The sequence below is a fragment of the Gopherus evgoodei genome, chromosome 8, assembly GCF_007399415.2.
Source record: "Gopherus evgoodei ecotype Sinaloan lineage chromosome 8, rGopEvg1_v1.p, whole genome shotgun sequence".
In the NCBI taxonomy this organism is placed as follows: domain Eukaryota; kingdom Metazoa; phylum Chordata; order Testudines; family Testudinidae; genus Gopherus; species Gopherus evgoodei.
Genome location: NC_044329.1, coordinates 48968767 through 48991412, shown reverse-complemented (window position 1 = coordinate 48991412; position 22646 = coordinate 48968767). Strand labels below are relative to the sequence as shown.

At 46.0% G+C, this 22646-nt stretch overlaps 1 protein-coding gene across 4 annotated transcripts in view; it reads right to left on the bottom strand.

The window, feature by feature from the left end:
- KIFAP3 (kinesin associated protein 3) overlaps positions 1–22646 on the bottom strand; it is a 157671-nt gene that overhangs the window by 62486 nt on the left and 72539 nt on the right. For all 4 annotated transcript variants that reach the window (XM_030572359.1, XM_030572361.1, XM_030572360.1 and 1 more), the window contains one exon: positions 16357–16442. In XM_030572359.1, coding sequence (XP_030428219.1) covers positions 16357–16442 — 86 coding nt within the window. The remainder of the gene's footprint in view (positions 1–16356; positions 16443–22646) is intronic.

Here is a 22646-nt window from a genome sequence, read left to right as displayed (position 1 = left end):
CCCAAGAAAACTATTCCCAGAAACGATGATTATAAGAAGGAGAAAAACTAAACAAATAGGAAATCAGATTAATGTGTAGGAGAGTTGAATACTTTTTACACTGGCTTGTTTACTTTCAAAAGGTCCCAGCAGCCATTACCATTGCTCCTAAGTTCCGAATTGCAGATTTAGCAGGGTGCACACAGAAAAATCTAATGCCTTCTAAAGTACGTTGATCTTTGGAGAGAGACACTTGCATGATTTTTTAGTTCAATTCCACACTATCATTTGAGCTGACTGAATTTACCATGCTATTTATAAGATTAACAGGGAAATGTGGACTTTTATTAATCATCCTAAAGATATCATCAGTTTAAATCCCCCCAACTCTGACTACTCCCTTATTGTAGTAAAAAAAAAAAAAACAACCAATCTCTTGGTATGTTTCTTTCAGAAGAAGCTCAACACTCTACATATATTGCAACAAGTTCCACAAGATGAACTACATGCTACCCTAAATACCCTTCTTTAAAACTCAGAGTAGACAAAAGCTGGCAGATAACCACTGAATTAAATTGGCACGGATCTGGTTGTTTCTTGAGTGAACTGTGTGCATTTTTAATAATCTAAACCCCACTTTTCCCCACCTGCCCTCAGGTAATTTTGGTGCTTTTCTAATATTTTCTAATATTTTCAAAATCAGTTTGAGTCTATTGACTTGGAATTACCATACCAGATAAGAGCAAAGGTCCATTTTGTCTAGGATCCGTGTTGGGCAGTGGTCATAGATTTTAAAGCCAGAAGGGACTGTTGTGATCATTTAGAGAGAAAATTCAGTACCATAAAACTAGAACTAAAGAAGAAAATAGGTAACAAACTAAAATAAATATCAAGGAAAAGCAACTCCCTGCAAACCCAATAGTCCTAGTGTCTACAATAACCTTGAAGGGATTAATTTTGAGCCATTAAAAGCCTTCTTTACTTGAAGAGCATCTTCTTTACCCAGTGAATTCCCTCAGAAATGCTATACAAAAACTATGAAGGTTATGGCACAAACCAACAGCCACTAGGATGTTCTAAGTGAAGTCTGTCAGTTTTCTTGAATATCAGACCATTGGGTAAGCAGGGGTGAAGTCCGTCTGTCTGATGTTTTTTAAATGCTGCAAGTTTAGTTATAACCACTGCTTTAAAACTAGTAGGAGGCGGCAGTAGTGAAACTGGATCTAGACTGCTCTCAGTGGTACCTGATGACAGAACAAGGAGTAATGGTCTCAAGTTGCAGTGGGGGAGGTTTACGTTGGATATTAGGAAAAACTTTTTCACTAGGAGGGTGGTGAAGCACTGGAATGGGTTACCTAGGGAGGTGGTGGAATCTGCTTCCTTAGAGGTTTATAAGGTCAGCCTTGACAAAGCCCTGGCTGGGATGACTTAGTTGGGAATTGGTCCTGCTTTGAGCAGGGGGTTGGACTAGATGACCTGAGGTCCCTTCCAACCTTGATATTCTATGATTCTAAGAGGAGTGCTTAGAGGTTGATTTTATTCTGCTCTGAGCCCCCTAGACATCACTATTTTAAGCATTCGGTTTCCATAAATCCTGGAGTGTCATGGAAGATGTATGGTTTGATTCTGCATGGAATGTGCCATCCTTTTTGAAGTCCTACATCCAGCTTTGTTTACTACTGAACCACAGAAACATTATGAAGCGTTAACTGGCCTATTATCAGAGCATGCCTGTTCCCTATCAGGGGTCCCCTTTGTCACTGGCTTCCGTCACACCTTGTATCTGATTAACACACTATAGGATAACATAGAGCTACACAGATCTGTTTTGTGTTCTATCAAGCTGATGGAAAACAGATTTTCCTTTTCACTTTAATGTGGCTGCCCTCTAATTAGGTCTTTAATATGGTTCATTTAATGTGATTCCCTGTACTAAATTAAAACTGCTGTATAGTAAATTGAATCCTTGTTAAAGTTAGGATTGTAGCTGGTAAAGTGATACATTGTGTTGACTGAATCTACACTTGCTGCAACAAAATGCATAGTCTACATAAATGGTTAGATTAACAGCCTATCAGTCATTGCTTAACAGGATAGAGTTTTTCTGGTTAGCTATCTTTAGTGGCATTTCTGTCCAGTCCCTAAAACAAACTGCCTCCAGCACATAATGGGCCAAATCCTGCCCTCACTTACATCTGTGTAACCTTCAATGATTTCAATAGGCTTGTACAGGTGTACTGAGAGCACACTATTGACAGAAACCAGCTTCTGCCATGGCCCGTAATGTAAAATCAACGTAATGTGCAGTAAATGTAAATTAGACGTTGGAAAAGAGACATCTGTTTCAAATCTCAGCACAAGCTATCTCCCATCCTTCCTTAACTGCTTTGTGATGGTCTCCAAAATGGTCCTCTGCAGAACAAAATCACCACGATAAATATTTTCAAAGCAATAGGCAAAAGTTCTTATATATATATATATTGCCTCTTAATAAAAAGGAACCGTGTACAAAAAATATAGAGCAATAAAAGATCCCAACTGCTCTGGCACCAACTCAAAAGGGAGAAGTGTTGCAGTTACTTCTGCCCTGTTGTATTTTACCTTGTGTTCAAGGAAAACTAGTACAATCAGCACTTTAGAGACAAGCCATAAAACTAACAGATCGTATCTGCTAGCAGAAATAACCACTATAGTTAAAGCAGCAAAGAATCCTGTGGCACCTTATAGACTAACAGACGTTTTGGAGCATGAGCTTTCGTGGGTGAATACCCACTTCTTCAGATGCATGTGGTGGAAATTTCCAGGGGCAGGTATATATATGCTAGCAAGCAAGCTAGAGATAACGAGGTCAGTTCAATCAGGGAGGATGAGGCCCTGTTCTAGCAGTTGAGGTGTGAAAACCAAGAGAGGAGAAACTGGTTCTGTAGTTGGCAAGCCATTCACAGTCTTTGTTCAGTCCTGAGCTGATGGTGTCAAATTTGCAGATTAACTGAAGCTCAGCAGTTTCTCTTTGAAGTCTACCTAACCAGATCAGCCACACCATCACTGGTTCATTCACCTGCACATCCACCAATGTAATATGCGCCATCATATGACAGCAATGCCCTTCTGCTATGTACATCGGCCAAACTGGACAGTCTCTACGGAAAAGGATAAATGGACACAAATCAGACATTAGGAATTGCAATATACAAAAACCTGTAGGAGAGCACTTCAGCCACACTATAGCAGACCTTAAGGTGGCCATCCTGCAGCAAAAAAACTTCAGGACCAGACTTCAAAGAGAAACTGCTGAGCTTCAGTTCATCTGCAAATTTGACACCATCAGCTCAGGATTGAACAGAGACTGTGAATGGCTTGCCAACTACAGAACCAGTTTCTCCTCTCTTGGTTTTCACACCTCAACTGCTAGAACAGGGCCTCATCCTCCCTGACTGAGCTGACCTCGTTATCTCTAGCTTGCTTGCTAGCATATATATACCTGTCCCTGGAAATTTCCACCACATGCATCTGAAGAAGTGGGTATTCACCCACGAAAGCTCATGTTCCAAAACGTCTGTTAGTCTATAAGGTGCCACGCCACAGGATTCTTTGCTGCTTTTACAGATCCAGACTAACACGGCTACCCCTCTGATACTTGACACTATAGTTAAGCTTGTCTAACAGTTTCTATTCTAACCCCGTTTTCAGTCCATAACTTTCCGAAACATTCACAGCTTTCCAAATTTTATCACTCCCCCCGAGGTGGGTGAGTCTATGTGCTGTCTAATCCCATACACATACACAAAGTTCCAGCAAAACTGATCAGCTGATTTCCTTAGGAGGAGGAAAGAGAAAAACCAAAATTGCTTCTCCATTACGATATGTCCCAGGCTAAATTCAGAGGGGTGGGGCAGCTGTGACTCACTGTCCCTATGTGAGAATAGAAATAGGGGTTCACTAGCAGGTCTAGGTTGCCTGGCCTGTCATCCATATCTTAATATTAGAAGTTGAAAGCCTGTGCTGTTGCATGAATGTAGTTTGTAAGGTAACGTGTAAAAAAGCCAAAAATGGCTGAGAACTTAAAAACTGGACAGAACAGACTAAATCCCATGGATGATTGAACCTGGTGATATTCTAAACAAAAAGAGCTCTGTTTCCACTGCTTCATTATGATCCCACAAATAATCTAGGCTTCAGAGTGAGGTTTGGAGTTATTGAGTGTAATGGATTTTTTGTGTATGTCTGGGTATGCGTGTGTTAGAAGAGTTGTGTGGATAGTAGTTGGGAGCACTGGTGTGGCAGTAGCTGGTTAAGTTATCCACCATCAGTGCAGTCTTCCTCTACAACCAATGCAACTGTTGCACACAAATTAGCTGTAAAGGAGGTGATTGGTTGAGTTACCTCTGATATCACAATGGTCCAGGACTCTTGGCACAGCATAGATACATGCCTTATTGCAGCTGTAACCCCGCACGTGTAATTCATAGGGCCAAAATGGCTGAGAATTAAAAAACTGGACAATAACAGATCGTGAAACCCAGTCATGGTTCAATCTGGTGATATTCTGAACAAAGAGAGCTCTCAACCATGCTTGTATCTGTTGCCATCACTTCACATTGCCTCAGTCATTTTAGGCTTCAGAGTGATACAAAAAGTGACATTCTTGAAAACTTATTATGTAGCCTGAGAAGAAGGGGCACTGGGAGCTGCTGCAGAAAGCAAAAGCAAAAGCAAAATGATTGTGAAGGCTGCAGCAAAGAGATGTGGGAGTGTTAATGGAGGGTGCGAGGGTATCCCAATCCCTTTTTCTGTGCCCTCACAGCTCTGTTACCCATCCTCACAGCCAGGTGACGGCCTTCCCAGAAGACCAATCTCCATATCCACCACCAAACCAACAGTGGAACATCACAGTGGTTGCAAGCCTAACAATACACCAGTGGGTCACCAATAAGATTGATTCCAACAGTGAAGCTCTTAGTGCTTCTCCCCAAGCTGGTCCAACCATTTTTCTTGCCATTTCCTGGCATGTTGGAGGGAGAGAGACATGAAGAAGAGCAGGTGGACTGCTTTGATAAGCAAAGGCAGGAATTCCTCTCCTGCATCCAATACTGCACCCTGCACTGAAAGAGGAGGCCGAGCTGGAACCAAAGCAGCCGGCACTAAGATTAATCTCCCGTCAGGCTAAGCTCACACTCCAAGCAAAGCCCTCCCCAGATCCCTATAGCCTGCACTTCCCTGCTTCCCAGTGAGATCTCAATGACCTCTTGGAACAGTGGGAATGCTTCTTTTTCTTGTGCAACTCTGACTCAAAATCCCAAAACACCTTGGAACCATTCCCAAGGCTTCTTTGACTCGTTTGGGATCTGACATGGTGGATTGGTCCCTGGTTCAAACAAAGATGTTAGTGAAACTGGCCAGATAACGTGGAAGGGGGAAAACTGAGTGGCCCACAATATGGACACTAACATTATATTACTTTGATTTACACAAAAAACTAAAAGTAACCAAGAATAAATAAGAAAATTACTTAGCAAACCCTAATACAGTGAGGAAGAGAAAAGGAAGAGGAGCCTGACAGTTCAGAGACCTCTCTCTTTAGTGATGGGAAAGGAACTGGGATGGGGTTGAGCCCACTGATTTTTAAACAGCCCTGATCTGTTTGATGCTATGAGCAAGTATACATGTGATGCCAATTGCCACTTCTTTCCAAAGGCTTCCAACACAGGTGTCAAGAGTGCGTGATCGCCAAAAAGTGGGATAGCTAAAACAGTCAACGCTCAATAGAAAACTTAAGAATCTGACACAATGCACTATACATGCAGCTGATCTCAATCCCCAAACTGAGACAGCCAGTGTGTATCCAGATTATGGGGTTAGTAAATTAGCTCTTTCACACCAGGACTCAGTACCACATCCAAAAAACTGAACCTATTCAAGAACAGTCAGAGACTAGTTTTCCTGCTGATGAAAGAGGTTGTTCACATCCTCCAGTACAGACTGCCCGTATGACTCCATCGTACATACCGTACTAAAGCAACACATCTGTTTCAATTCACCAATGGCGGAATCAAGCCAAGTTGTATTAAACAAATCATCACTAGTGTAACATTTCCATAATTTCTGTGACAATTACTTTACAGCAGAAAGCATATTTCCCCCAAGGCTTGCAAGGCCTCTAATTTTCCTCCATGTTGTTTCAATCACACTATGTGCAGCTTCTTGATGACTGAAAAACGTGTTTGTCTCCTTAAAAAGAAATTAGTTTTAAGTATCAAAACTTTCTCTGCCCACATTTATTTTCTGATTTCTCATCGTCATAGCAACTTGCTTATGTTAAATACATGTGGGCAAAAAGTCTGCACAATTATTTAATTAATTTTTTTGTTGAGAATTTAGTACTGATGAAGAAAGCTGGCCTGAAAATCTTCTATTACCTGCTGCACAGGCACCTTACATGCTCTGGAAGTGCAAGCAAAGTGCATAAGCAAGTGTGCCTCGATGCTGATCTGGATGCGTGACTTTATGGGCTGCTCCATCATGGCCTCTGATCTGGGTAGCACATCCCATCAGGACCTCTGATGTTTTGGCCCCGCTAGCCTCATTGCTGTTATTTTTCCTTCACCAGTGTGAGATGTACCTCCACCTGATATGGATGCTCAGGACTTCAGAGAAGCCTCCATTCTGGAGCAGAGAAAAGATGATGCTATCCTGTGATGATTCCTCCTGCCCTTCTTGATACGTGGGTCTCTATCACCCAACCTCTCAAGGAAAATACGGATCAGTGGGTTTCAGCTTTTCTGTACGGGCACCAGGGAAGAAACTGTCTATGTAGGATCTAACATCACTTTTAACTGGCAAAATAGCAAGTGTCTGAAAAAGAGGGGGGCAGAGAGCTCTCCCAATATATACCAGTAAGATCTGTTCATCCATGTATGGCAAGCTTCTGACAATAGAAGGCAATGGGAACTAGGGATAACTTCCCTGCCATCCGTACACTCCCATGGCTACTGTGGGCTTCCCACAACCTCTTCATCACTAGCTCATCTTGCTGCTGCTGTTCCTCTTCTGGATCCAAGGTCTCATTCAGCACTGCCAGCATGCAAGGTGAGCCACTCTCCCACCCACTCACAGCACTTCTCCTTTCCTCTCCCTCAACACTTCACAGGAATTACATCTGAAAACACGTAGTTTCAGCAACATTGAAATAAAATCTACAGAACACGGAGTTGTGTTTTCTTGCAACTCTTCTCCTTTTCTGTCTATTCCCCTCTCCATCCACCAGAACATCCCTTCCATGCCAATACTAGTTGAAGAGAGAGAAGGGATTTCTTCTCTACACTGTCACTAGGCCTCCTTTGGCTGCCCTGAAACACTGGAGTTGTGCTCTCAAGAACATGAGGAGACATCTTCTAGACTGTAAGCCTCCTCTTAGTTTCCCCACATAGAGGAGATTTCTGGGTCATCAGCCCATGGAGAGTGGAGAATCAGACCTGGTCTACACTAACAAGATAAGTTGATCTAAGTTATGCTAGTTAAGTTACGTAAGATACATAAATGGTTACTCACCTTTCTTCGAGATATGTTGCTCATATCCATTCCAATTAGGTGTGCATGCGCCATGTGCACGGCCGGAGAATTTTTACCCTAGCAACACCCTGTGTGGTTTTGGATAAAAAAAGGGAGAAAAATATCCTGGCTGATACGGAAGGCCGACACCACTTTGGGAAGAAAGGCTGGGTGAGGCCGAAGCTGCACCTCATGGAAGATTGTGTAAGGTGGTTCCGAGGTAAGGGCTCTCAGCTCGGAGACACCACGCCGACGTGATTGCGACAAGGAAAGCCATTTTCCAGGAGAGGTAGAGGTGAGAGCAGATGGCCAGCGGCTTGAAGGGGGTGAGGGGGAGCTTGAGTCTAGAGGACCAGGTTTAAGGTTCCAGATGGGGACTGACTGTCGAACCGGGGGTAAGGACAGTCCAGGCCCCTGAGAAACCTGCCAACCATGGGATTGGCGAAGACAGAGCGGCTATCCACACCCAGGTGAAAAGTCGAGATGGCCGCAAGGTGAACTCTGACAGAGGATTCCGCCAGACCCTGCTGTTTTAGATCCATGAAATACTCCAAAATGAGAGGCTTGGGCGCCTGGAGAGGGGGCATGCTGCACTTAGCGTACCAGCATGAAAACCGCTTCCACTTAGCCACATATGTGACCCGAGTGGAGGGCTTTCAGCTGCCCATCAGTATTTGCTGCACAGATTCTGAACGGAGAAGCTCTGAAGGGTTTAGCCATGGAGAATCCATGCCGGGAGGCGGAGAGATCGTAGGTCAGGATGGGAGAGGCAAACGTGATCCTGAGTAATCAGGTCAGGAAGCAGAGGCAATGGGACTGGAGCGTCCATGGAGAGAGCTGCAATATCATGGTGTACCAATGCTGCCTGGGCCACGCTGGAGCCACCAGAATCACTTGCGCCCTGTCCCTGTGCACCTTGAGAAGGACCTTGTGTACAAGGGGGATTGGGGAAAAGGTATAAAATAATTGATGCACATGGGAGCAGGAAGGTGTCTGTGAGAGAGCCCAGGGACCGGCCTTGGAGGGAGCAGAAACAACAGTTACCCCAGGGTGGCTGCAGGGCAGCCTGTTCTGGAGAGTATTACATTAACTTTTTCCTCCCTTGTGAGGTCATAAGGCGCTATGGCCAGGTGATTAGTGCACTTGACTGGGACTCAGGAGTATTACAATCCGATTGCTGTGGGAGGCAAACAGGTCGACCTGGGGAAACCCCCACCTTCGGAAGATAGTGTGGATGACATCTGGTTGAAGCGACCACTCATGGGAGCAGAAGGACCTGCTCAGGTGGTCCACCAGTGTGTTCTGGCCCTGGGTAGAAAGGACTCCACCAGGTGAATAGAGTGGGCTATGCAGAATTCCCACAGTTGAACGGCCTCCTGACAGAGGGGAGAGAAGCAGGCCCTTCCTTGTTTGTTGATGTAGAACATGGCCGTGGTGCTGTCTGTTAGGACCACCACACAATGACCCTGCAGTCGCTCCAAGCTTGACAGGCAAGGCGCACCGCCATCAGCTCCCGGAAGTTGATATGAAAGGAGAGCGTGGACGGAGGCCGTAGGCCCTGCGTCTGAAGGTCCCTGAGGTGGGCGTCCCATCCCAGGCCTGACGCGTCCGTGACCAGGGAAAAGAAGGGCTGCTGGTTGTGAAAAGTAACTCCTTCGCATACCACCTGGGGATCTAGCCACCAGCAGAGGGAGGCCAGGACCTGCTCCAGGACGGTGACCACCAAGTTCAGGCTGTCTCAACCTAGACAATAGACTGATGCTAGCCAGGCTTGCAATGGGCAGAGTCGAAGTCTGGCGTGCCTGGTCACGTACGTACAGGAAGCCATGTGGCCAAGAAGACTCAGGCAACTTCTTGCCGACAAGGCTGGGAAGCTCTGAAGGCTCCAGATAAGGCCCACTATAGCCTGGAAATGATCAGCTGGCAGGAGGGCTCATGTCTATATGGAGTCCAGAACTGTCTCGATGAATTCTATTCTCTGGGTTGGCTCTAGGGTCGACTTTGCCACATTGAGGAGGAGGCCCAACTGAAGAAACATGTCCATGACCAAGCGGAGGTGGGACTGCATCTACTCTCTGGTGTGTCCCTGGATAAGCCAGTCGTCAAGTTAAGGGTATACCTGCACCCGCTGTCGAAGAAGGAAGGTCGCCATGACCACCATACATTTGGTGAACACTCAGGGGGCCGTGGAGAGGCTGAAGGGGAGGGCCGTGAACTGATTGTGGTCAACCACAAACACTAAGCAGAGGAAACGTCTGTGCACCAGATGAATCGCTATGTGGAAATATGCATCCTTCATATTGAGGGCGGCGTACCAGTCTCCAGGGAAGGTAAAATAGTGCCCAATGAGACCATGCGGAACTTGAACTTTACCATGAACTTGTCGAGTCTGTGCAGGTCCAGAATGGGCAAAAGCCCACCCTTTGCCTTGGGGATTAGGAAGTATTGGGAGTAAAACCTCCTGCCCCTTAGCTCCCTCAGAACCTCCTCAATCACCCCCATGGCGAGGAGCATCTGAACCTCCTGAATAAGGAGTTGCTCATGAGAAGGGTCCCTGAAGAGGGACAGGGAAGGAGGATGGGAGGGCAGGGAGGAAGAGAATTGGAGAGATTATCCCACTTCAACCATGTGGAGGACCTTGCGGTCTGTGGTCATCTGAGACCAAGCATTGTTGGAAATGAGATAAACGATTCAAGAAAGGTGGAGTAGGATCCTGAACGAGGTCCAGTACACCGTCCTTGTGGGATCCCTTCAAAAGGCCTGTTTTGAGCCCAATGAAGGTTGGAGGGCTTCCTCCTGCCATTACATCCCTGCCTCCTATAGAAATCCTGCCTTGGCCGAGGCGGAGGATAGGAGCATTGTTGTGGCTGCTAGGGTCTGAAGGGTTTCCGCTGGGTATCTGGCATGTGCAGGCCCAGGGACTTCATTGTTGCCCTTGAATCCTCAAAGCTATGTAGATTTGAATCGGTCTTTTCCGAGAACAGGCCTTCTCCATCAAAGGGAAGGCCCTGCAGTTCTGGTGGCAGACTGGAGGCTTGTAGCCAGGAAATACGCCTCATCGTGATCCCTCAGGACAAAGTACGTGTGGTGGTGTCTGCAGCGTCCAGCAAGGCCTGCAACAAGGTCCATGTCACTGTTTTGCCCTCATTCACCAAAGCCCCAAACTCCTCTCTGGGCTCAGGAGGTACTAACTCCTTAAACTTCAGCATGGAGTTCCAGGAGTTAAAATTGTTACAACTCAGGAGTGCCTGCTGATGAGCGATCCTGAGCTGAAGTCCCCCTGAAGAATAAACTTTGAGCCCAAACAAACCAAGGCTCTTGGTGTTCTTTGATTTAGGCACTGGGGCCTGCTGGCCACGCCGTTCATGGACGCAACCACGAGTGAACAGGGCTGTGGGTTGGTGAACAGACAATCACACCCCTTCAAGGGGACAAAGTATTTCCACTCCACCCCCTTAGCAGTTGGGGGTGGATGCAGGTGTCCTGGCTTTAGTGTGGATGGTCCAAATGAGGGGCAGAGCCACCCTTGATGGAGCTTCCACAGTCAGAGTATCCACCCTAGGGTTCTCCACCTCTACCACCTCCTCTGCCTGCAGGTTCATATTCCATGCCACCCCACACAGGAGGTCCTGGTGGGCATGGAGGTCTATTGGAGGGGGACCCAAGACCGCAGTGCCTGCCACTGCCTCACTGGGTGAGGAGGAGTTGGCGGCCACTGGGGGAAGAGGGTCATCTAGGGCCTCTTGCGGAGCTGGGGCCAGCTGTTTTGTGCCACTGACCTCAGGGCCTGGACCAGGAATCAGTGTCGGAGGAGGTCCTGTAGCAGGGAAAGAAACTGCCCCAGTCTCCATGCCCCACGGGGTGGGCTGACTAGTGGTAGCCTCTGGCACTTGCGGCTCGGATAGGGCTGATCGGGAAGCCCCAGATGGAGTATCCTGGGCCTGGTGGTACACCCAGGATGTCCAGAATGGCCATTGAGTGGGCCCCCGAGCAGGTTCCTGCCCCAACTCGAGTATGGTCCGAATGGCAGCAGTTCAAAAAAACTCGACCCTGCCTCCAATCCCAAAGAGCGAGAAGCAGAAAGTGAGGGCCTGTATCTGGATCTAGATGATGACCGGTGTTTAGAGTGGCGTCGGGTCTGGGATCTGCTCCTCGACAACGACCGGTAAGCAGAGCAGTGCCGCGACCAGGACCAGCAACGGGAATTGGAGCAGCACTGTGAGTACGACTGGTGCAGCGAGTACGACTGGCAGCAGGACTGAGAGCGGCGGCGGGAGCAGGATTGGTGCCATGGCTCGACTGACTGTGCCAACAGGTGGATTAGGGCTGTCTTGCCCCAGAACGGAGCCACGCGTAGAGGCACTGGGGCCCTGGAATGTGGTTGAGGGGATGCCGATGCTGTCATTGCAATAAGATCCCTTGCAGCCACAAAAGTATCCAGGGTAAATGGCAACTGGACTTCAACCACGCTGTGTGTCGGGGAATCCAGCGGTACCAGACTCAAAGGCTCTCCCCTTAGGGCTGGAGTCAATGGTGCCAAGACGGTAGGCTGTGCTCCTAGATGCTCCCTTCTGGGACGCATCTCCATGGGCAGTTCCAGGGAGGCCGGTCTCTGTGGAGATGGGCCACCCTTTTCCGACTTCCGGTGCCACTTCTGGCCAGGAGAATAGGAGCAGTGCCGGGCCGATGATATCGGTTGCAGTGCCGGGGAGTGTCAGTGCCGTGGGTCTCGATCAGAGTCCAACTGTGTTGCCGCTTCTACTGCTGCTGCTGGGGCAGTGTGCAACGAGGCACTAGGTGCCAGATCTTGGCGCACAGCAGGAGGCTGAGGGCTAAGAGGAGCTGTTTTAAAAGAAAGTCTCGTTCCTCCTTAGTCCAGGGATGAAACCCTTTGCAGGTCTTGCACTTTTCTGCTTGATGAGACTCCCCCCAGGTAAGTCAGGCAAGAGTCATGGGGGTCGCCCGTTGGCATGGGCTTAGAACAGGAACCACAGGGCTTGAATGCCAGAGCCTTGGGCATAAGCCCGAGAGAAGAATCAGGGAGGAGGGGAAAGACCTCCCAACCCCACTAACGCTAAGTAAACCAACTATAACTATCAACTATTCAACTATTAATTATTAGGTATACGCTACGGAGAGTGGAGTGCAAGTGAAGCAGGACTCCACAGTTCCAACGACTAGCATGGGCGGTAAGAAGAAACTGAAGAGACAGTGGGTTGGCTGGGGTATATATTGAGCGCCATGAAGGCGTCACTCCAGGGGCCTCCACAGCCAACCCAACAGGTGTTGCTAGGCTAAAAATTCTCCAACATCCGTGCACACAGCATGCACACACCTAACTGGAATTGATATGAGCAAGCAGTCGAAGAAGAACTTAAGTCAACGTAGCTTAAATCAACTTAGAGCGGTGTCTACACCATGCTATGTCGATGGGAGACACTCTCCCGTCGACATAGTTTCTGCCTCTCGGGGTCGTGGAGTACTGAAGCTGTTGGTTGAGTGCTCTCACATCGACTTATTGTGTCTTCACCAGACCCACTAAATCAATGACCACTACATCCATTGCAGCAGGGCTGATTTAGCCCTTAGTGTAAAGGCTTCTAGAGCATTTCGAATGCATTTTGCTGAATCAGAGTATTGATATAAAAGACATTCAGTCCTGGACTCCATGATCATGGAGTTGCTAAGTAATACTCTAATACAGAGATGTGACAATTTAACGAGCACTGTATGTGCCCTGGTCAGTGAACAGAAGTTATTGTGTATTGGGATACAAGACTTTCCTGCATGAATGCACTGATCTAGCCTAATTAGAGCCTGTGGGAAGAAAATGGTCCTAGAAAAGGACACCCAAACACACACTTGAAAGACATTGGACAAAGTTATCAGCTTCAATGATCTTACATTCTGTCTCCAACAAGTTGCAAGCCTTATTCTGCCAAGGCTGGGAACTAACAGATCACAGAACTAGAACAGTAAAAGTGACGTGGCCTCAAGGTAGGGGATGGGTGACTAACCAGCAAAGGACTCCTTTCTTACAGATGGGGGAGAAAAATGGCTTCTGCGTTAAGGCAACAGACTGTACCAGCCAGAACCTAGAGGTCTCAGGCTGGGAGGCTTCTACAGGAAGCTTAGCTCTATTAGGATTTCCATGCGGAAGATAGTTGAACACCTGCTATGCTAGACACATGTCTAGTCTGTTTTATTCGTAACTGCTTTTGTTCTAAAAAAATAATATTTTGCTTTAAGAAGGCTGTCCAGCCAGTGGGGACTACTGTCATTGCTCCTGGAGGGAGCAGAACAGCAGGGTGTGAGGCTAAGTCAGGCCTGCTGAGATAATCACGGTTGATACACAGGGGACAGCAGCCAGGTCCCAGTCTGTAATTAGGAAAAACGTTTTTTCTATCTCAAGAACAACGACTGCTTGAGGCCTGAGAGGCAGAGCACCCAAACACAGTTAGCCCAGTGACTGTAATATAGTGCATGACGATAACGGGCCTATTTTTGGTGCTTAACAGCTAAGCAAAAAGGCTAATTGTACTCAACTGAACTCAAGTCTCTTGCTTTTGGGGTTGACATGGAAGCTTTCTTGTACCCATTGCTTTCTTTTTAAGCGTGACGTGTATTGTAGAAGAATCTGATTTATAGGCGTGTGTGCTGTCACTTTTCCAGTATCTACTGTACTTTGATTGGCTTTCATATTCTCAACTCTATAAAAGTTACTGTTTCTCAGGTCCATTTTACTTCAATCCCGTATTAAAAATTCTCCAACATGTCTTCCTTTAGGAATGGTATCTCATAGCTAAATTGACATCACTAAGGCCTTTGCCAGAATGCCCTTGGATATTCAGAGAGGTCTGGAATGCAAAAAAAGAATATGTCAAACAATGTTGACCGATTGGCAAACATTGCAGGGCAGAAGAACAACAATGATCTTATCTGGAAAAACTCATACATAGTAGTCTCTCACATTTTCCTCAACTCTTTCCATTTAAGTAATCTTCAAAAATGCAAGACTAGAAACATTTCTGTACTGTAGAACCTTCTTAGCAACCAAAACCTCTTCCCCCAGAAAAGTCTAATGCTCCCACTGGGGTTCTGTCTCACTAAACTAATTTTTTTTCTTGGTGTATCGATTCACGAGCATCTTACAACCAGGATTCAGGTGCAAATTCATCACAGGTGAAATCCTGACTCTACTGAAAGTCAATGGCAAAACTCAGAGCCAGTATTTCATACCATATCCCTGCGTGAAACACAAGCAGAGCTTACAATAGAGATTGATAAAACATACCAATGTCCTATAAAAATGTGTACACATATAAAACATTACTACTAATATTTTGCACATCTCTAGGGCACATTTTAGCCAATAAGCATTGCTCATGATTATTACATAGAAATAAAACAGAAAATATAATACTATTGCATACATCAGAATCTATAGAATCTAACTCCACAACAGTTTTAAGAGCAAGCATGCTTCTGTGGTGCATAGCTTTCAACTGAAGGTGGCAGAGGGAGGAAATAGGGGAAAGTCCTGTTAAAAGAGGAGAACAGTCATATCAAATTTTCCATACTACTATCAAAATTCACAGCTAAGTTCTCTTCAGCTACAACAATTCACTTTTCATGATCACTGTGGTACATTCAAACAGCATTACTCATGCAATGGGTCTAAAAGCTTGCTATATATTGGAATTATTTCACCCACCACAGAAGTGAAGATAATACCCATGTGATGACAACTGCTAAATCCACCTACATTTGCCAAGAGGAATTTAGGAAGGTGAAAAGTAATTGCCTGAAAAGAAATATGGTCAGAATACTCCTATTCTTGGCCCCGAGCACAGACATTTTACATAAGAACAGCCATATTGGGTCAGACCAAAAGTCCATCTAGCCTAGTATCCTGTCTTCTGACAGTGGCCAATGGCAGGTGCCCCAGAGGGAATGAACAGAACAGGTAATCACCAAGTGATCCATCCCCTGTCGCCCATTCCCAGCTTCTGGCAAACAGAGGCTTTAATGGTCACTAGAAAAACAGAACCTCCAGCAGCATGGTGGCCCAACATCATTATGCTACGCACACTGGTTCAGTACCGATTCAGATGGAAGAGCCCCACCTGAGCTGCCAACACCCTTTCCTGTAGACACCTAGATTTTCTCAGGAGGTGCTCCATTCCAGAACTGACCACACTCAACGTTGCTCTGCTTGTGAGATGTTATGAGGTGGAACAGCTGCAGGCCTTTGCACTAAACATTTAAGATCAAATCATAAACTGCAAACTAATCTAAAGTGACATGAAAGACGTTACCCACAAATCCTACTCTGAATATTGAACAAGACAGAACCAGCAGTGGTTTCTAATATTTACAAGTTTAATGTAGCTAACGCTGTCATGTGCACTTACCTTTGTAAGATGGTAGATAGTTATATCTACTTGTTCAGGGATCTTTTCTCTGAGTGAAAAAACTGTTGGGCAACCATAAAATACCTAAAACCTACAATCCTTATCAAGTATGGCCTCACACACCTCAAAGTGGTGCTAAATAAAGAGTGATATAAACATTTTTAAAATCCTATCAACCAGCATTGGGTTTTTTAAAGAATGTGTGTGGTTTTGAAAGGGGAAATTTAGATACAAACTAGTACAACAAGTAAGATTAATTTTGCCATGAAATGTAACTCCCTCTTATGTAATAAAAAGGTGTGTTTGTATAACAAATATTTTCACACAACAGGCAAGTATTTACTAGTATTCTTTTGGAATACAAGCACGTCACATTCGAACAGGCTCTTAAAATGGACAAAGGAACTCAACCTACCGCTATAATATCCAGTGTGTTGTCACAGACTTTGCGGATCTCAGCATTTTTGTCATGCATCAGGTCTATAAGATATGCTGGAGCCTCTGGGAAGAAATGGTTAAGGATGCAATGCTGGTTTTACCACAGGTTTGGATTCTTCCTACTGGCATGAGGAACTGAGGGGAATTAGCCAGCATGTGAGAGCTCAGCCTTTTTTTAATGGTTCGTGTGCTAAATAAAAAGATATACATTCATGTGCAACTTCTAATGAAAAGGAATATATTTGTTTTATTAAGAATATATTCTCTGTTTCGTCGTGGAAAATGCCATTCGGACATCTTTTTACAGTTTACATTTTGTTCAATTTATCTAATTGCTGTGGCATAGCTTAATATATTTTCAAACCTTAAAAACCTATAAAATTTAAAGACTTATTTGCAAACTATTTATCCTAGGTAAGAACATTCAATTGACGCATGCTTGTAGTACAGACTACAGTATTTTTAAAAGTCTGATCTCAAGTGGATGAACAAGGTGTTATTCAAATTGCATTTTCTGTGACTGTGTAGATATAAAAACATTGAGTTTTTCTTAAAAACAAAAAGCTAAGAGTGGAGGTATTTTAATCAATTAGATTACAAGATGTATATGAATTTAAGATCAAGGAAATGAAGGGTTAAGTACTGAATTTAAACTAAGCAGCATCCTAAATGCCATAGTGGGGGTGTAGGTGAAGGAGGTAGAAAAGAGGAGGGAGAAGGAGTGATAAAGACTGGCTGTTGTAATGACAATGGAGCATATCAATAAGTTGACAATGAAATGTTCATGAAGCTGGACAGAAGTGAGGAGAACAACAGCAGATCAGTATTCATCATGTTTGTTCTGGAACAAACCAGCAGCAGCTTTATTTAGAATTTTCAGCAGAGAAGACAATTAAAAAGTTAATTCATTCTGCCTGTGTATGTTGCTTTAGCTTTGACTCGTCAAGAGAGAGTCAAGGTTTGGATCCAAAAGAAACCAACTATATTTCCTATATATCATCTCTATTTCGATTTTGTACAACACAAATGATTTCCAATAAAAGAAAAAATAATGTTGAGTTGTATAATTGTGGGAGATTTTGATCAGATTGATAGTAAATCAGCTAAAATATTTACTTTGGAATGTAAATAAATTCCAGAGAAGACCATTAATTTGTGATTTAAACCTTAGTAAACAATGTGTGCAAGGAAATGTTTATGCTGGATGTCATAAATACATACACACAAGCAGCAGGTGTCAAGTTATAATACATGGAGTGAAATCATTTTGTGAGAGGGGGAATGTCCTTTATCAGACTTGGATGTACGAGATGGATTTGTACACAGCTCAATGCTTAAGCTAGCTCTGAAAATGTTCTTCTTTCAAGTTCCATCATCATTTTTACTTCTTATAAAAATGTTGACTGCTATCCCAAAATACAGGGTGCTACAATGTTTCTACAAAATTTCCAACTGAATGGTTCATCATATGAAAAAACAATAACTGTTGATTTACACACACACACACACTCTGAAGTCTCAAATTCAAAAAAACGATTCTGTTTTCTCTCAGCATGAGCCAAGAGCGTTCTCGGGGAAAAGTAGAGATAAATATTTGGCAGACTTGGTCCAACGTTACCAAGCGTGCAAACTTCAATAAATCCCAGGATACCCCAAACTCTCCAGGCTCACTAAGCTAAGGGAATGTAACCTGGGTGAGTTAAGTAAGAGAAATCTGTGCTTAGGGGGAAAGCAGTTTTTGCAACAATGAAGTAGAGGATGATACTAGCCTGAGGGAACATTGCCAGAGTTTAAGAATTGGTATCCTGCAACTTTCTAGAACAAAAATTGACAGAAAGGGGATTTCCATTTAGCTCTGGAAGGGCCAGAGATATCAGATTTTAAAGCTGTAATATTATTATACCTGGAAAAGATACTGTAGATACTATACTGTTTTATATAGTACTTAGTGTGTGCTAGGTGCTTTATAAATATAATACAGAAAAGATCTGTGACCTGAAGACCTGACTCTCAGGTTCTGAATCAGGCCTCAGTTTAAAACAAAACAAGAGAAAACAAAGAGTGAGAGATGATGATGACTGGAGAACAGGAGTCTAATTAAGGTCATGCAAGCTGAAGAAGGTACGTGAAAAGGCAAACGGTAGCCGAGGCAATGGGGCCACTAGCATAGAAAAGAGTAGAACCAGGAACTGAAATCAAAGAGGAGAGATGATAGGAAGGAGCCAGGAGAGCAATACATGACAGCAGCACTGTGGAAAAGAAGGTAAGAGGTGAAGGACACATGCTTCTAAGGGGCAAAAATGGGGATGGGGGAAAAGGGGAAGAAGAGATTGGAAGCAACAGGCATATGAAAGAAAAACAGTTACTTACCTTTCTGTAACTGTTGTTCTTCGAGATGTGTTGCTCATATCTATTCCAGTTAGGTTTGTACATGAGCCACGTGCACGGATGTCGGAAACTTTTTCCCTAGCAGATACCAGTCAGGCCAACTGGGGAGCCCCCTGGAGTGGCGCCAATATGGTGTTCTATACAAGACCCTACCGGCCTGACCCCCCTTCAGTTCCTTCTTGCCGGTTACTCCGGCAGAGGGGAAGGAGGGTGGGAATGGAATAGATATGAGCAACACATCTCGAAGAACAACAGTTACAGAAAGATAAGTAACCATTTTTTCTTCTTCGAGTGATTGCTTGTATCAGTTCCAGTTAGGTGACTCCCTACCTTGGAGGTGGGGTCAGAATCAAGGAATCGCAGAATGGAGGATCACTCTTCCAAAGGCCACATCAGCCTGAGAGCGCTGGAAGATGGCATAGTGGGATGTAAAGGTGTGAACCGAGGCCCACATGGCAGCCCTGCAGATTTCCTGGAGAGGAATGTGTGCCAGGAAGGCAGCCGATGATGCCTGAGCTCTCGTAGAGTGAGCTGTAACAGCAGGCAGAGGGACGTTTGCCAAGTTATAGCAAGCACGAATGCACCCGGTGATCCACGAAGACGTTTGTTGAGAGGAAACCATGGCACCTTTCATCCGCTCTGCAATGGTGACAAACAACTGGGTTGGTTTACAAAAGGGCTTCGTTCGGTCTATAAAGAAGGCGAGTGCCCTGTTAACATCAAGAGAGTGGAGACGCTGTTCATGAAGGTCAGCATGCGATTTTGGGTAGAAAACCAGTAGGAAGATATCCTGACCCACATGGAAGTGGGACATCACTTTTGGTAGGAAGGTCAGGTGCGGTCTTAGTTGAACTTTATCTTTATGAAAGACTGTATACGGCGGCTCATACGTGAGAGCCTGTAGTTCGGACACCTGATGTGCAGAAGTGATGGCCACTAGGAAGGCAACCTTCCAGGAGAGGTAGAGAAGTGAGCAGGAGGCCAGCGGCTTAAAAGGAGGGCCCATAAGGCAAGAAAGGACCAAGTTAAGGTTCCATGCAGGCACAGGTGGCTTCGTTGGAGGATGGATTTTATCCAGGCCTTTGAGGAAATGCTGCACGACTGGTGTGCAAACACGGAGCACCCAGCTGCACCTGGGTGAAAAGCAGAGATAGTCGCGAGGTGGACCGTAAGGGATCCAAAGGCTAGATGCTGATCCTTTAGGAACATTAGGTAGTCCAAGATGCACGGAATTGGAGCCTGAAGCAGTGGCACCTACCAATGAGCGCACCAGCTGGAAAACCTTTTCTACTTGGCTTTGTAGGTAAGCCTAGTTATGGTTTGCGACTTTCAAGAAGCACTTGCCTTACCAAGTCCAAACAGGCGCATTCATTCTGGTTTAGCCACAGATCCTCCAGGCCGTGAGGTGGAACAACTGAAGGTCCGGGTGCAGGAGACGACTGTGGTTCTGAGAGATGAGGTTGGCACTGACAGCGAGACGCAGGGGAGCCTGGATTCACAGGTCCAGCAGGGTCAGGTACCAACACTGACATGGCCAGGCAGCGGCTACCAGAATGACATCTGCCTTGTCCCGGCAGACCTTGATGAGCTCCCTGTGCACCAACGGGAACGGAGGAAAGGCATAATGCAGCTGACTCGACCACGTGATATGGAGTCTGCTATTGTGCCCGGACTGCGGCTCCAAAAGGAACAGAAGGCTGGGCACTTCCTGTTGTTCCGCAGAGCAAACAAGTCAACTTGGGGAAAACCCCAGGTGCGGAAAATGGAATGAATGATATCTGGATGTATCGATCATTCATGAGTGAGAAAATGCCTACTCAGACTGTCCACCAGAACATTCTGGACACCCGGCAGGTATGAGGCCTGAAAGTTGATGGAGTGGGCTAAGCAGAAGTCCCACAGAAGGAGGGCTTCTTGGCAGAGCGGCGATGGCCGGGCTCCACCTTGCTTGTTCAGGTAGAACATGGCTGTGGTATTGTCCATTAGGACTGCTACGCAATGACCCTGCAAGCGGAGGAGAAAGGCTTGGCACACAAGGCGAATCGCTCTGAGCTCTTTGATGTTGATGTGCAATGACAGCTTGCTCTCATGCCACAAGCCCTACGTTGTCAGGTTCCCAAGGTGGGCCCCCCATCCCAGGGTAGATGCGACTGTGACCAGGGTAAGGGTGGGTTGGGGGGGGATGGAATGGGACCCTGGTACCCACCATCCGAAGATCCAGCCACCATTGTAGGGAGTAGAGTGTGCACTTCAGGACCGTGAGGACCATTTCTAGACTGCTGCATCCAGGTCGGTAGGCTGAAGTCAACCACATCTGTAGCAGCCTGAGTCTTAGTCCGGCATGCTGTACCACGTAGGTACGGGACGCCTTGCCATAGTGGTGGGAAACTTGGAGAGGCTGGTAACTATGCCTGCTATAGCCAGGTGCCGTGCTTCTGGAAGGAAAGTCCTCACTTGGTTTGCGTCCAGAACCGCACCTAATGAACTCTCTTTTTTGAGTGGGTGCGAGGACGGACTCGCTGACATTTACCCAAGTGAGCAAATGTGTCCATGACTAGATGTACCTGAGACTGGACATGATGGTGAGACCGGCCCCGTATAAGCCAGTTGTCGAGGTACGGGAAGACGTGCGTACGTGTCGGCGAAGGAAGGCTGCCATGACCACCATGCACTTGGTAAAGATGCGAGGGGCTGCGCACAAGCCGAACGGGAGTGCTGTGACTGATAGTGCATCTTGCTCAACACGAAGCGCAGGAAACATCTGTGAGACGGAGTAATTGAAATGTGAAAGTATGCATCTTTCATATCGAGGGCCGCATACCAGTCTCCCGGATCCAGTGAGGGAATGAGAGTGGCTAAGGAGACCATACGGAACTTCAGATTGACGATGTACTTGTTGAGCTCCCTGAGGTCCAGAATAAGTCTTAGGCATCCCTTTGTCTTGGGGACAAGGAAACAGTGGAAATAGAAACCCTTGCCCCATAGCTCCTGAGGAACTTCCTCCACTGCCCCTTAGGCAAGGAGGGATTGAACCTCCTGGATGAGGAGTTGCTCGTGAGAAGGGTCCCTGAAGAGGGACAAGGAAGGAGGATGGGAGGGCGGGATGGTATGGAAATGGATAGAATATCCCATCTGCACTGTGCGGAGATGTGATACGGGACCTTGCATGGTAGAAACGGGATAGAGAGTTCAGAAAAGGATAACTGTCTGGGGTAAGAGCTGGTAGTCTGTCCTCTGGCGCACCTTCAAAATGGGCGCGGCTTGGACTGTTCTTGACCTTGCCCGGGGAGGTCAGGGAGTGGGGGGAGAGGTCTACAATCAAGAGTATCTGCTCCTTCGACGAGAAAAGCCCTGCCTTGGTCTAGGAGGAAAAGGACGTTGCTGGGTGGTCTGTGGTTTAAAAGGTTTCCTTTGGTTTGCTGGGGTATGCATCTCTAAGGATTTAATAGGTATTCCTCGTGTCCTTTAAGGTATGCAAGCGGGAATCAGTTTGTTCTGCAAACAAGCCCTGGCCATCAAAGAGGAGGACCTGGATAATATGCTGAACTTTGGGTGGGAGGCCTGAAGACTGAAGCCAGGCGTGCCGCCGCATGGCGATAACAGAATGTGTGCAGCCGCATCTACAGCATTGAGTGAACCTCAGAGTGAGGTCCAAGCAACCTATTTGCCCTCCTCAGCAATGGCCCTCAGTTCTGTACGAGCCTCTGTTGGGAGAAGATCTTGAAATTTGAGGACTGCAGACCAAGAGTTAAAATCGTACCTACTGAGGATCGCTAGCTGATTAGCTATCTGCAGTGAGAGGCCTCAGTAGAATAAATTTTTCTCCCAAAAAGGTCCAGCCGCTTAGCGTCCTTTGACTTGGGAGCAGACCCTTGTTGA